The 16,122-nt window shown below is 36.2% G+C and overlaps 1 protein-coding gene across 2 annotated transcripts; it reads right to left on the reverse strand.

Annotated features, from left to right (window-relative positions):
* Nucleotides 1–229: 229 nt before the first annotated feature.
* On the reverse strand, nucleotides 230–10,660 carry LOC141653686 (uncharacterized). Of its 2 annotated transcripts, XM_074461525.1 has the most exons (7): nucleotides 10,384–10,519; nucleotides 10,153–10,236; nucleotides 4,938–5,013; nucleotides 4,767–4,831; nucleotides 3,567–3,690; nucleotides 2,492–2,569; nucleotides 230–2,395 (listed from the first exon to the last, which is right to left on the reverse strand). In XM_074461525.1, exons 2-7 carry the CDS (start codon nucleotides 10,159–10,161, stop codon nucleotides 2,226–2,228), a joined length of 522 nt encoding a protein of 173 aa, XP_074317626.1. In that variant the 5' UTR covers nucleotides 10,162–10,236; nucleotides 10,384–10,519; the 3' UTR covers nucleotides 230–2,225. The 2 variants fall into 2 exon arrangements, with proteins under 2 accessions (XP_074317626.1, XP_074317625.1); XM_074461524.1 differs by lacking the exon at nucleotides 10,153–10,236 and having other exon boundaries at nucleotides 10,384–10,660.
* Between the last annotated feature and the right edge of the window lie 5,462 nt (nucleotides 10,661–16,122).

Here is a 16,122-nt window from a genome sequence, read left to right on the forward strand (position 1 = left end):
CCATTTCCCCTTCCTCCTTATACCTTCCATTTCTACTTCTCCTCCACTTGCTCTCATATTACTTCTCTGTGTTCTCTTCGTCGACCTCCATCCCTTTCCCCTTTCCCCATTTGTATTCTCTGATTTCCCCTTCTTCTTCTACTATTTGTCCTACTTTCCTTAGCTCTTCCCTCTTCCCTCTTCCCCCATCATTCCCATCCCCTCGTTCTCTTCCCTCCCCACTTTTTTTTTCTCTTCATTCTTCTCCCTTTTCTCATCCTCCTTGTATAGACAATAAGTATTTAGCTTAGCCCATTATATTATCACATTTGGCTTTTTTGGAAGCCAAACAATGACATATAATGTCTTAAATCCAAGTTCATGATATTTTAATTGTTTACATTTTGCGTGTATGTTATCGTACTTTTTTTTCCGATTGTACGTACATATTAAGTGGCGCTCACCATATGAAAATATTGATGTTTTATGGTTTTGATGGTTGAATCGATTACATAAAAAATTTATTTAGCTTTGTTGAGAGCGTGAATATCAGAAAAAAAAACAAAAAAAACTACGCCTTTTGCTTGGATGGTTAACTATTGAATAACACAATTACATGGAATACACAAGCATTAGTGGTAAGTGCTTGGGAAATAAACAAAACACATATATCAGGCTCGGTTCAAACTATTACATAACTCTAATAGTAAGTTCTAAACACTCTCACTTAAAATGTAGGTTAATGAACACACACTGCCACCTTCGTCATCATGATCATTCTCCTTTCCTCATCATCATCATTGTCATTATCTTCTTCCCCACCATCATCGTTATCGCCTTTATCATCATTTATAACTTCAAACACATCACCCTTTATAGTAAAGATAATTTAATTTAATTTTCGACCATCTGATAGGTTTAGCAAATTAGCCTAATCAATCTTCCATACTCCTCCTTCTCCTTTTCTTACCCTACCTTCCCCGCCCCTATCCTCGTCTTCCTCCTCCTCCTCCTCCTCCCATTTGTTTCTCTCTTTCTCCTTGTCATCCTCTCCCTCTACTCCCTCTCTTTCCCTTTTCATCTCCTCATTTTTCCCTTTATCTCCTCATTCCTTTTTCTCTTTCTATATTCCTCTTCCTTCGTAACCTCTTCCACCCCTTCACTCCATTTCTTTATCTTTCCTCCCCCACCCTCCTCCATATCCTCCTCATCCCATTCTTACCTCTTCCCCTTCTCTTTCTCGTGATCTTCCTCTACTCCTCCTTCTCCTTCTCTTACACTTTGACGTAGGTTATTCCTCTTCCTCACCTCCTCATTTCAATTCCTGTTTCCATATTACTTTTCTCCTTAACCTCTCCCCCCTCACCCTTTCATTCCCATTTCCATATATTCCCCTCGCCTTTACCCTTACCCTTACCCATCCTCCTCTTCTTAGTTCTCTTTCCCTCACCCAATAACATAGGCTCATCAAATGCCTAGATTGCTCTTACATACTTCGCCCTTCTCTTTTTCTTTTCTTACCTCATAATAGGTTCATCTAATTGTTGCCTGGTCATTAAGAGTTTAATACTCTTGTCCGACTACTTGGTTATTACCCCAGAAATACCTCTCTCTCTCTCTCTCTCTCTCTCTCTCTCTCTACTATTTTAACTACCATGTCCCCACAAGACAACTTCAATCACCACACGCACCTGAGACTTCACTCCATCGTCCTTGCCGCCACCTCTTTCTTCCTTATAATGCGACTCCTTTATCCCTCATCTCCTTATCATTCCTTTCTTTCTCATAATTCGTCAAGCTTGATATGACTACAAGAGGATGTAACATAGCGACTAAAAAAATATACATGAGTAAGCATATACTTTTTTTTTAATCTTTTTCAGGTTCCTCCTAACCTCTTCTCCCCCGTAAACAACAGCGAGCCAAAGTTCTAACCATATTTAACCTATCAACTACCATAATAAAAAGCGTATTTTAATCTAAATCTGAGATTGCTGCCTAAACTATTTGTTATAATTTTAGTTGAATTATTGTTTGACCTCAAATTAAATGTCCCCCTATTCGAGTAGTCTTAGTGACCTTTTTGGTTTATATATGATTAATATTTTTGGTCGTATAAATCGTTCTCTTGTTAGATTTCCACTATCTAAGAGTCAACATTCAATGTAACCTTAGACCATTCTCAAAACAACTCTTTGCATAGTGACATTCTAGTGGCTTTACAATCATCATCAGAAGCTAGCTGCTTAATTCATGCCAGGGAGAACAATGATTACGGCAACAACAAAAACAAGCGAAATTGTAGTTGAATAAAAAGGACTACGGACTTGGATCTTTCGGAGCATAGGGATGAGCATCCATGGTTCTCTTGTACCTTTTGCGTCCTGGTTATTGCCTTCTATACTCTGGATATGCGCTGCGTGGGCAAGAGTAATAGACTTTCAGGCTTCGTCAATAGCAAGCGTAATCTTCATTCAAACAACGGTACGCCAAGGACAATGAAGGCACTCACAAATGGCGATATAAGGGGTTAAGATGTGCACAACCTTAATTGTGTAGTAAGAGCACACAAATACTGTTTCCAGATAACCTGTAATAAAAATCATTCTGTCAGTTATCTACATCACATCACAATTATAAAACAATGACGACCATTTTACTGAGTCAATTTGTCTTGTGCAATCATAATCCAAACCCATAGAATGGTGAATCTGTTGTTCCGATGGAAATGCAAATTATCATGTACTTAATTACCAAGAAATCAAGAATAAACATTGTCTTAGTTGCACCATATAGAAGCCAAGTAATATCGCTGACTGTGAACATCTTGGTTTGTACTTTAGGACACCATGAAAAACGCAAATAAATTCGAAGCTTAATTTTTTTTAATGATATTTGTAGTCGGCATGGTTTGTGATGCAGACCCTTTCATCAACTTGCATTTGATTCATGTCTTACAAAGTAACTTAATTCTGCGTCAAATTTATTCTTGTACACAGAGAGTATCTAAAATTTAACTTTACCGTCTAAAGCCCATATATATCTTAGTGGATTTTGTCCGCTCTCAAGTCTCTACGACTGGCAAATACTAAACGAACAGTCCTTCTACACACACTTGCTTCAATAGAACCACCCCCTCTATACTCCCCTTGTCCCAAATTTTTGATCATATTCTTCAGTGGAAAAAAACAACTCTATAATGGATCTTTTCTTCAACACATAATGAACTACTCCCTCGTCACTCTGTCCCGATCATTTGTTAAACTTGTAAGAAATACCCGTCACAAAGAATAAACGGAGGGGGCGTAAATGATAATCCAACATTGACAGGTTCATAATTCAGTCAACAACAAATGTAAATGATAAGGGTCAAACATCCTAAGATAAATCCAGACAACATATACACCTTAGTATATAGCTTATGAAATCAACCTCAGATTGTGTAAGTTAACCTCGTGACAGAATAATTAAAGTGATGACAAAGTATAACTGTATAAATGCAAATAATCGAGAGGGAAAAAAATTTGACCAGTGATCTTAAAGCAGGTGAGAAAAAAAATCAAAGTTATGGTTAGAAATTTAAATACCTGAGACAAAACGAATGATATTGAGGTAAGAAACCCCTAATTCTTCCTTGGAGCCATCAGAAAGGGTGCATATTGAGAAATAAGACGACTTAGCAGCATGGTTAATGGCCAGTTTTCCCCCAGCCTGAAATCGAACAAGAGAAAGTTACAGAAACATCTAGGAGGAGTGTACAACAACTCATTTCCAATTTTGCTACTGGAATCTATAACAAAATGCACCTTTCAAATTAAAATGACCTAAAAAGAGTAACAAACCTTCCTCCTAAACTTCTTCTAAGGATATCAGTGACAAACCTTACTCTTGAACTTCTTTTAAGGATATCAATATTGATCTACTACAACAAGACTACTTCTGGTGATGCGTCTTCTATAGTTATGCACAATGGCACATTGCCCGACCTCACAAGCCGACTCACATAAAATGTCTATGAACTACCATTCAATGGGATAGAATACAAAAAAATATTGCTTTACAGTGCATCTTACACATGCTTCTGCGACCAGCGGATCAACATTCAAGGACTCGGGGTGTTTAAACTTAATGACGTTAAACATGACCAACTCTTGATTGTAAATAATCAATCTCGTTTTATCTACTACTCCTAGAAGATTAATTTTATTTCGAATCCAAGTCTAAAAATACATAGCATATATTTATTTTAATTTCATATCCTAAAATAAACACCATTTCAAGCAAAAGACTAAAGGGGGGACGTTGCAAAAAGGGAAAGTTTCATGTTGATTCTACTACACATACAAACTACAGTAGCACGTAGAAGTAGTATAATGGGAGCTCATTTTCATAGTGTCTCGTGCAACCTTCCACATTAGGCAGATCCATACCGTAAAATTCCCCCCGTCTTAATGTATTTTTAGTTATATTATTAGCAAAGAATAGATCTTCTTTCGGCTCTGAATACCTACCCTCTTTATAGGCCCATATGTCTAAAACTCCCTAGTCAGTCGGCTCTCTGATGTTTCAAAACTTTGAAAGCATACACAATAATTTCTTAGATCTGATCACAATTAAGCATAAAAAAAGACTATCTCTAGTGATTATTTTGCTTACAGAATACTATTTCTATAATTGATACTGTATTTGATTAACTATTCAACTTTTTGATGTGGTGCATCATAATGTTCCATTTTGGCAAAAGAATAAGCTTATGCTCTACTGCTCAAGTTTATAGTGAGCCTTACCAGCCTAGCAACAAACAGAGTCTTGTACGGGTCTCCAGTGGCATTGGGATCATTCTGCGGATCATCTGCAAATCAAGAAAGTATGTCAATTTTTGGTAGGGAGAAAATAAAAACATAAAAAATAGATTGATATACTGCAATTGAAACATCAAAGACAAAAGGAGGTATTACATTTCTCTAGGTCCTCCACAACCTTTTTGGCACCCTTCTCTAACCGTAATTGGTGAATCCTTGCCTTCTTTTGTGCCTACTCGGGGATAAATATATCAAGTGAAAAAATAAACAGAAATGCAAGATGCCAATACAAGCACAAGAACAAGACGCCTGTTTATCTTTATAGTACTTCAAAAGCTGCTAATAAAAGAGAACGACATCCATAACACCCAACAAGAACAACTCTCGGTAATACTTATAAAAATGGGTAAAGCAGCACAGCGTAGAGTAATTCCGAGTGATAAACCAACATGACACAAGCACAAGACACGGGATTTAGATCTATTCATATATGAAATTTCAGACAATTCATATCCCTCTTCCACTCTCTCAGCAAATAACTGAGACATATCCTTTTGAACAAAGAGTCTTCATTGTTCTTAAAATCTACAAGCAAAAGTGCAAAATTAAAAATTCTTAAACCAATAATGGCGTAGGTGACCCCAACATGTCAACAAGCCTCAGTTGTAGCAACAATAACACCAAATTCAACACTAAAATCAGAAACAATGTCATCCCTCATAAGCAGAGCTCCTCATAATCGAACCCTGATTTGCATAGACATCAAGATAATCACATGTTCTTTCAAGATGGATCACTTAATAGCTTTATTTATTCATGTTTCATGGATTATGAGTTATAGCTTGATGATTTTTGAAGCTTTACTGGTGGTTTTCATTTCGTGTGCTAATTGATGTTTTTTTTTTGTTTCAGTTCCCTCTCTTCTCGTATGACCGCCTTTTACTTTTTTCCTCATTGGGATCTTAGCTAGAGGTGTGTAATTAATTTCTCCATTGTTCACTTGGTTTCGCTGTTAAGTTGGTGTGTACATTAGAGCCCTCTTGTAGATGATTATGTTAAGTGGGTAATAGTTTTATTTTAAATCTCTGTGATCTGAGTAGCTTTGTAAGACAATTTAGAAAATGAACCTTATCTCTGTGGTCTCTTAACCTTTTGCCCCTAAATACTCCAACCTTACAAATTTTGCCCTATAAACCTCGTTTTCTGGTTGTCCAGTGCCCAGGCGGAGCTAGGTTCATAAGCCAAAAGTAGTTCAAAAAATAACATGTTAAAAATGCTTGTCTAACTACCAAGTCACCCAATATTACCAATGTACTATATATTTTTTTTTTTTTTTGGTAACGAGGAACATCTCTCATTAGCAACCTAGGGCGATACACCTTTGGAAGACCAAACCCTGAGAGATACGCGACATCACGGTAAGCCGGCACTCTCTTTAAACAGACCCCAAAGGTCCCCGTGCAATAACCGCATACTGCTCATGCAGGGAGTCGAACCCGGGACCTCGCAATTCATGTCATTGCATGCTTTGAGGGTGACCCGCGCTCCACTGCACTCACAGCACTTGGTTTCCAATGTACTATATTGGTAACCCCGCAGGCGTCAGAAACTGTATTCCTAATTAAGAAGGTCCGCCTGTGTAAAAATTTACACAAGCAAAATCCATATACATTGTTACATCGAGAGAATGTGTTCTTATAGTCTGCATCTATATCAAAAGCAGTTCAGCAAAATTTTGGCTTGACCACTTGAACCGAATTTCAACTACCGTGTATCAAATATCAACTGAAGGCTTAATGTTAGAGTTCCAACTCCCAGTATCAACTCCCCCAACTGAATCCTATCTTTAAGTGCCCAGCTCATGTGCCAGCAACCTTGCCGCCATGGAATAAAAAAAAAAAGTACGTAGGTAAGATCATCAACCCCCTCTCACAGAAAATGCAAATAGAAAACGGGGAAATCATTTATTATAGAAATATTCGGTCATCAACTCCCTCACAGAAAATGCGCAAATGGCTTGCATGTATTGTTCTTGAAATACCTAATTATTATCACTTCAATTTTATTTTTCTTCAGAACCGAGTATATATTTTCATGATTGCATAAAGTTAGTGAATTAATCTAAAAATGCCAGAAATCAATTACAAGCACTGAAATCAACCACCAACCCACTAAAAATTTGTGATGAATGTCAACTGCAAACAGATGGAACAGGTTTTAAACATGATGTAAAAAAGAGTGGTTCATGCAACATTAAAGCTTATAATTATTTGTAGGCCTAACATAAGAGTATTATTTCCTCAAAAAAAAAACTGATAAGAAGTTATCAAATATTAGGCCTAAGTAGTGCCTAACAAACATAATGCACCAATATGAAAGCAAGATCAATCCTCTCTATGTATTATCACTAATCTGATACTCTTAATTGAAAACCAATCTGACCTAACAAACTGCAAACATGTACTCTCTTCATCCAGTCATTTATTACCTTTTACCTTTGGCATAAATACCAAGGAGTGAAGACGACACCAATTGTACCAGCTAGAGTCAGATGATAATTGAACTAAAATGCAAATTGATAAATTATTTCACTAATAAAAACACTCAAAATAGAAAAACAAACAACCGACACCCAAGAATGCCATAGACAAACAAATATCCGCAACGACAGGTGTAAACCTACCAAAATCAACCGCCTATCCAATCAATTGGTCATTTGTTTAAAAAAATCTCATTTTTGACTTCTTTAAATTAACATCAACATCTAAAAGATTCGAACTTCACATCTGGGTTGAGAATAAATTGATCCAAAACAAAATTTTCAAGTGGTGGCCGGTGGGCACCTTGTATATTTGTTATACCTGACAGTATGACACCTCAAATTTAATGGAGAACAGCAATCATAAGAGCACTACATCCACATATTTATGAAACACAATGTTACAGTTCTGATCAGAACATGCAAGAACACTGACTCTGTTGTTGAATCCAACAACATTGGCATAAGCAAATGAAAAAACAGAAATGCTAGAAAATAAAAAAATAAAGAAGGCAGAGTTTTACTTCCATAGTCACGGATAATAGTTTATGAATTCTATTTTGGTCCATCCGACACAAACGTAAACTATTGGCTGGGACAGTGCCATGACGAGTCCCCTTTTGACTTAGACACCAATTCAGAAATTGAGCCTTATCTCTCTGGTCTCTTAACCCCCCAACAAAAAAAAAGTCAAAATATTACAAACTTGCAACTTTTGCCCTTCAAACCATGTTTTCTGGCTGTCCAGCGCCCAAGCGGAGCTAGGGATTATAAGTCAAAAGTTAATCAAAACATAACAGGTTATAAATGTAGTCTAACTACCAATTCACCCAACTTTACCCACGTCTTATAATGCCACAACCACATACATCACAAATTGTATTTCTGAGTAAGAAGGTCCATCTATGTAAAAATTTACAAAAGCAAAATCCATCTACACGATTACATCAGAAACCTATTTCAACAAATATCAAATATCAAATATCAAATATCAAATATCAAGCTAAGTGAACGCTTGATAATTAGTGGTCCAGCTCACATGGAGAAAGGGAAAACCATTTATTTATGAAGTGTTCAGTTTGAAATCTCTCAAAGAAAATGCTAAAATGGCTTGCATTAGTTGCATATATTGAATTTGATCCTATCATACCTGGTTTCCATCACTTAAAAACGTCATTTTCAAAACTGAGTAAATATTTTCAGGATTGATTCGAGAAGTGTAGTGAATTAATCTAAAACGTCAGAAATTTACTACAAGCTCTAAAATCCATCACCAGCCCACTAAACTTTCGGAAAGTGTTAGCATCAAGCTATAACTCAGAATCCATGAAACATGAATAAATAAAGCTATTAAGTGATCCATCTTGAAAGAACATGTGATTATCTTGATGTCTATGCCAATTAGGGTTTTACAAAGTATAGTTGCTGACTGAATCAAACCAACTAGGAAGAAGCAATTAAGTTGTTGAAGTAATCGTACAGATAAAACCCTTAAAATATAATCAGAATTTAACCATGCGACAATCTTAAACAACAATAAATAAATGGCAAGTATCAATTGTATTCGGAAAAGGATCCAAAGCATCGCATCTGTCAACAATGTCGCCAAAACTCAACTCATAGCCCAGAAAATCAATACTATATATTAATTCCAGAAACCAAGGGACTTCAATGTAATTAAAGAAAGTTATACAAATTAATTATACTATATAGTTTTAAATCACTAGCACCGTGTGATGGAATCGATTAAGGGATCTCAATGCAAATATTATATAGTTTGGGTTAAAATTAAATTATATAGAAGCTTGGTAATTTTCCTAAACATTTGTAAGAGACTAAAATATGGTCAATTTCCTTAAAATAAAATAATTAATTAAGATGGTCAATTTTCTTAAAATAAAATAATTAATTAAGATGGTCAATTTCAAGAAAACTAAAAGAAAGAAGATGCTTGGTAATTTTCCTAAATATTTATAGAAGACTAGAAGATGGTCAATTTCCTTAAAATAAAATAATTAATTAGTATAAACATGCACACTTATGGTATTAATTATTATCATTATAAAATTATATATTAAATTTAAAATCTATGCAATTTTATTAAACTTTATAGTTTATTAGATGTATACAAATGTTAATTATTTAACATACAAAAATATAATATAAGTAGGTTATAAATAATTCAAGTTAGATTCCATAATATATAATATTGCATAATTCTTTCGATTTGATTTAATGCATATATGCAATATTTTTATATAAATATATAATCCTCTTAAAATTGCATGCGTAAGTAGTAAAAGTAATTTCGTCAGCAAAGAAATGAATTGTAGTAACATTAGATATAGTTATATGATAATAATCACTCATTTGAATAGTTAAAGTAACAATATTATCAGCGAGATTAGTGAAAGTGGTAGAAACAACAACGGGAGTAGTGAAATAATCAATATTAATGCGGCAATAGTGAAAGTAACAATAATTACGACGGAGTAGTGAAATTATCAATATTAATGCGGTAGTAGTGACAGTAACAATAATTACGGCGGGAGTAGTGAAAGTAACAATGATTACGGGCAAGTAGTGAAATGTTATTTCTATTGTTTTATTAATAAGAGTAAAATATTAATAGCGGGAGTAGTGAATTTGTCTCAAAATTTATTTCATAGTAATTTTAGGATATGTCATAGAAAAAGATATTAATGATAAATTTATGGGTTATGCAACTTTAAGTAATTTTATTTAATGAAAAAAAAATTAATGGTAAGTAGAGGTAGCCCGGGCGAAGCCGGGCACCAATACTAGTAAGAGTAAAAATTAGTAACCACTTACCATAATCATCTACTTTGTTGTCGTTGAATATGAGTTGTACCGTCGTCATCCAGGTCGACATAACTAAACAAATCGTAGTCCTAGCTGAAATAAAAGTAAAAGTAGTGATCAATGGCAATCAAAGAAAGACCCCTGACCCCTTTAAATTCCCAATCACAAAGACATCAAATCACAGACAATTAACACTAAACCAAAATCTGGCTTAAAAAATAGAAGGGAGAAAACACTCACAGGACGAGGAAGACCAATTCCAGCAGCAGCCGAATAAAAAGCAAACCCAATATTCAATACTATTGATAGTGATGATCTTGCTTGCCCAACCATACCACCACCATTAAGTTGTTTATATAGTGTCCTCGAAAACATCTATGCGTAATAACCGAGCTAGAATAAGTAGATTCATTATTCTAATTTTCTATCAACATCGTGTGAGCGATTTGCATAACTGAAGTGAAGTCTAAGTGATGAATAGATCAAATTAGGGTTTGATTTTGTAGATTATTTGTTGGAGATGTGGTTGTGGGTGTGAGAGAAGGGTCTGCTATACGTCGTCGACAAATTACTAAATATCGTCGACAATTAATGTAAATTTCCAAGTTTGCTCTCCATAACATAACTCCATATCCGTCTCATTGAAATGCAATTTCTGTCTCCGTCTCACTAAAATGCAATTTCCGTCTCACTAAAACACAAGTCACTGTCTCACTAAAATTGTTGAAACAAAAAAAAAGTCTGTTTTCCAGAAAAAAAAAAAAAAAAAAAAAAAAAAAAAAAAAAAAAAAAAAAAAAAGGGAGCGGTATTTGTAATTTACAACATGAACGGGAACGATTTTTACAACGATTCCAACAATGAAGCTAGTAACGAGGTGAGTTTACGATTTTGTTTTGTCAAAAATTTATGTTTTATTATCGATTGAATCCCGAATTAGGATAGATGCCTTGATTGTAGACGGAATTATGATAGAATTTGTGACGGACTTATTTGAAAATGCAATTGAAAAAAAAAAAAAAAAAAAAACACGGACTGGCCTGGACGAAGAAATTTTTCGTCCAGACCAGATATTGGACGAAAAATTCCTTCGTCCATAATGGGCCTTGGACGAAGGAATATTTCGTCCAATACCAGGCCTGGACGAAAAATTCCTTCGTCCAAGGCCCATTATGGACGAAGGAATTTTTCGTCCAGGCCTGGTTTTGGACGAAAAATCCTTTCGTCCAAGGCCCAAACCGTGTAATTTTTTTTTCTTTTTTTGTTTTGTTTCCGACTCGTTTTATATAAAACATTTAAAATAATTATTTTCCGTCTTTGTATTATATTTTTTTTATTTTTTTTATTTTCCGACAATTCAAATAATTAATTACCGTCTTTATATTATATTTTTATCTTTAATATTTCCTAGTCGTTTTGTATAAAACAATTGAAATAATTAATTACCGTCTTTATATTATATTTTTATCTTTAATATTTCCGACTTGTTTTGTATAAAATTATTAATTACCGTCTTTGTATTATAAAACAATTGAAATAATTAATTACCGTCTTTATATTAAATTTTTATCTTTAATATTTCCGACTCGTTTTGTATAAAATAACTAATTACCGTCTTTGTATTATTTTTATATTATTTTTTATTTATTCCGACTCGTTCCGTAGCAAATAATTAATTAATAACAAATTTATCGAAATGCGTGCGCAGGTGATTAACGATGGAGACGGTATTGATTACTCAGATCATTTTACGACTAGCTTGTTCTTTGCATCTAGTATTCAAGCGTTTAATTGGGCATATGAGATCGGACTCCGACTCGGGTTTTGTATAAAAAGAGCAAGCAACAAGAAAGTTGGTCGTAACACGAATTTGAGACAAGATTATTTTGTTTGTCGGATGGGTGGAAAAGGTCCCGTAAATAAGGATGTCGATTCTTTAATGAGGGGTAACACGGCTACCGTGTGGTGCAATTGCAAATTTTCAATGAAAGTTGTTGAATTAGAAGAGAATAAGTGGCAGCTTGTGATGAGATCCGGGTTTCATAATCATGCTTTAACGTTGTATTGTGACGGCGACAGATACTTTGCAAAGTTTGATGACGAGGAGTTGGCTTATATCGATGCCCAAGTTTGAGCTCACGTTAGATCGGCAATTATTAGTGCGGGTTTGCATCAGCGGAATCCGGAAAAGTCAAGACCTAATCGGCGACAAATCTACAATCGTTCTCAGAAAGTAAGGGCCGAGGAAAGAGATGGGAGAAACCCGGCACAACAGATGTTAGCACTTGCGGTTCAGCATAAGTACGTTCATTATTGGGTCAGCGATCGGAGACCGATGAGCTAACCCACGTGTTCATGGCTCATCCAGAAGCCGTTAAGATGTTTCGATCATACTATTATGTGGTATTGATCGATTCCACGTACAAGACAAATTTATACCGACTTCCGCTTGTTGAGATGGTTGGAGTCACACCCGTCGGGAGGAGCTTTGTCATCGCGTATGCTCTTGTGACGCATGAGTCCGAGGATGGATATTTATACCGACTTCCGGTTATTTTGAATTATAACGGCTATTTTTGAATTATAACGGTTATTTTGAATTACAACGGTAACATTTTTCCTATATAAACCTCTACATATTGAGGTATTTCTGAACTCATCTTCAACTTTTTCTATTTTCCAATCATTTTCATCTTCTTCCATTTTCTTCTTCAACTCTCTACTTATGTCAACATCATCCTCAATGTGGGGAAACCACCCAATTGAAGGCCTTGATTTTAAGAATCAAATTTGCAATCGTTGTAAAAAAAACGCTATCATCAAGATTTTCGGGTCAGTTACTAATCCGAAGAAAGCGTATTTTAAGTGTGTACCTTGCGATCATTTTGTGTCGTGGTTGACTGAAGATCATTTGACAATAACAAAAAAGTTGAATATAGCATGTGAAGATGAAGGTGATGATGCATCAAGTGTAAATGTCATGAAAGAGCAAGTGAAAGGTATAAAAAAGGAGATTTCGGAAATGGCAAGGATGATGAAGTTTTATTTCAAGTGTATCTTGTATTTGTTTGTTTTCATTATATTGGCCATTGTCATGAAGTAGTGAGTATTTCCAGAAATGTATGAATTTGCATCAGTTGCTATGTCTCAAGAAATTTCAGAAATTTCAGAATTTAAAGCTGTCATATTTTTTGAATTAACCAAGGTTCAAATAGTTAACTAACATAATCATCCAACATAAAAAATGTCTTCAAAAACGTACAACATAAATGAAATAAAAAAAAAAAAACTAGTCACCTGACTACTGATCATCCTCTTCCTCGCTATCAGTGTACACACCATCTGATCTACGCTGAACACGATCACCGGGTGTTTGACGAGGTCCTCGCTCACGTATGATCTCCCTAGCCCTCTCAACCAATGGGTCGATGTTCTTCATCATCTTGCGGAAGAAGGAAAGCTGTTTCTTGTCATCGGTAATTCTTTTGGCCTCGGCAAACTGAAACACTAAAGCACGTGCAGTCTGCAAATTGAAAAAAACAACTAAAACATTATAAACATTATCGACGAACAGTAAGAAAGTTAAACAATTATTACAACAACTGTAAGTAAAATTATTACCTCAGCAGGAACATCAAAATCATCCTGTGGCGCGGGGGCATCATGGTGGTCGGGATCAATGATCAACGGGTGAGAATTCCCATTGTACCAAGCCACATAATCTGGCGCAGTCTCACCTGGGAAACTAACTGGTCTCGATTTACGAGAAAGGTGAACCACGTGATCCTGTCAGCAATCCCAAAGATGATCAGTCTCCGCAACCCCGACCCTAACCTCGTACCCTATCCCCGAAGCAGGACGATGCGCTACCAATCTCATAATGGGATTGGGTATGATCTGCACATACCCAAACTATCGTAAACACCGATCAGGCTGGTACGACTCGGCTATGTCCATGAAACGAACACAACCGGAAAACAGAGTACGAGGATGATACTCCTCCTGACGCGGCCCGTACGGATCCCACCTAAAGGAAGCATAAGTAAGCCCATCTAACAACCTCCGATACTCCAACAATTTCTCCGCATTTTGAGCGAAGGGACCAACGTATCTCCAAGAACACGACCGAGGCTGAGTAGGGTCAATTGCCGAAGGTGGACCGGGTCTGAACATAGGAAAATACTCATAGATCCACGATTGCAACAAAGTCAAGCAACCACCAATAGTCTTCACATCAGCACGTGAAGCCACACCCAACTGTCGGTACATGAAGGCTAGTACACCGGCTCCCCAAGCATAGTCGTGTACACCATCAGTATCATACACTAAAGGAAACAACTGAGGACGTAACCTATCACCTGATTTGTCGACAAAAAGTGTCGACCCCAACATCGTAGCCAAAAACCCCTGAGCAAAAACAACATCACAATTAGCTCTCGCCATGTCACAAACTGCATCTACCAATATACCACCACTCTTGTAAATAGGGACCTTCTTACTAGAGTTTAACGGCAACCTCAACTGGTCTGATGCAATCCCAAAGAAGCCACAAACAAACATAAGGGGATCCGCCAACGACCCGTCATTACTCTCCACGTTACAACAGTTACCATCAACCCGAACACCTAAGATCTGCGCAACATCGTGAAGGAGTATGGACATCTCCCCAAAAGGCATGTGAAAACTGTTGGTGTCGGGTTGCCATCTCTCAACGAAAGCAGAAATAAGGGGCATGTTGTAATGCTCGGCCATGGAATCTAATAGGTGAGAAAGACCACTACCGTCATAAATAGTCTGAACGGCCGGAGGTAGTTCCCAACAACTCAACAACCTCGTCTTACCAAACCGGTGGTAACCCGTCAAAACTGGTCGACCGACCTCATTAGGAGTCGGCCATAAGGTGTTAGCAATGTGGCCCCCAAAGCTAGGAATCACGTGGGGAAACATCGGACCACCCGGAACACGATGATCGATCAACCAAGAGATATCCTTACCCGACTTCTTCTTCTTCGGAGCCACCACACTACTAGAACTACCATCCGACATCCGCTGAAAACGCCCCTCCTCATTCCGTCTACGTGGCACCCTACGCACTCGCTCATAACCCGCCTCCTCCTCACCTATCAAATCACCTGACCGAACCAGCTCCTCCTCCAACCGCTCCTCAGTCCACGACTCGGTACTACCATCTCCAACCTCAGACTCAAACTGGAGCCCCTTTCGAACTCGAACGTGACGGTCATTTCCTCCACCGGCCATCTATTCAAAAAATAATAAAAACGCATTGATTACTTAAATTAATAAAACAAAGAATTTATAAATATAAGTTTAAGTAAATTAAAAAATTTAAAAAAAAAAACAAAATAACAAAATTAAAAAAAACAAAAATAACCCCGAACGGGGTTTATTAGTAATAATTAATAATTAATATTTTACGTAAACAAAACAAGACGGAAAAAAAAATAAATTTACAAATACTTCGCCACGGACGAGAATTATTATTAATAATTTATTAGTTTTTAACACTAACAAAAAAGACGGAAAAATAAGTTTTTAAAAAATAAAATAAATAATTTTACAACGAGTTCGGCACGGACGAGGTTTATTATTAATAATTTATTAGTTTATAACGATAACAAAACAAGACGGAAAAAATTTTATTTAAAAAAAAAAAGGAAACGAGAAATTCAAAAACATAAAGAAAAAAAAAATCACAGAATCTGGGCCAGACGAAGAACTTTTTCGTCCAGGACCAGGCCCAGACGAAAAAGTCCTTCGTCCAAGACCCATAATGGACGAAGAACTTTTTCGTCTGGGCCTGGTCTTGGACGAAAAAGTTCTTCGTCTGGGCCCAGTTTCTATTTTTTTTTCGATTAATTTGTTCGAATTTTCCGTTTCAATTTCGCAAAACACGACTTAATCCGATTGAAATCAAAGCATCTATCCTAATTCCGTCTACAATAAAGGCATCTATCCTAATT

The sequence above is a fragment of the Silene latifolia genome, chromosome 4 (genome assembly GCF_048544455.1).
Source record: "Silene latifolia isolate original U9 population chromosome 4, ASM4854445v1, whole genome shotgun sequence".
NCBI classification, from domain to species: Eukaryota; Viridiplantae; Streptophyta; class Magnoliopsida; order Caryophyllales; family Caryophyllaceae; genus Silene; species Silene latifolia.

Coding starts and splice junctions, on each gene's coding strand:
- LOC141653686 (XM_074461524.1), bottom strand. CDS start 10,518: ATGTTTTCGAGGACACTATATAAACAACTTAATGGTGGTGGTATGGTT. Junction 5,014..10,383: donor GAATTGGTCTTCCTCGTCCT/GTGAGTGTTTTC, acceptor ATCCCCGAGTAG/GCACAAAAGAAGGCAAGGAT. Junction 2,570..3,566: donor TATCATTCGTTTTGTCTCAG/GTATTTAAATTT, acceptor TTTTTATTACAG/GTTATCTGGAAACAGTATTT.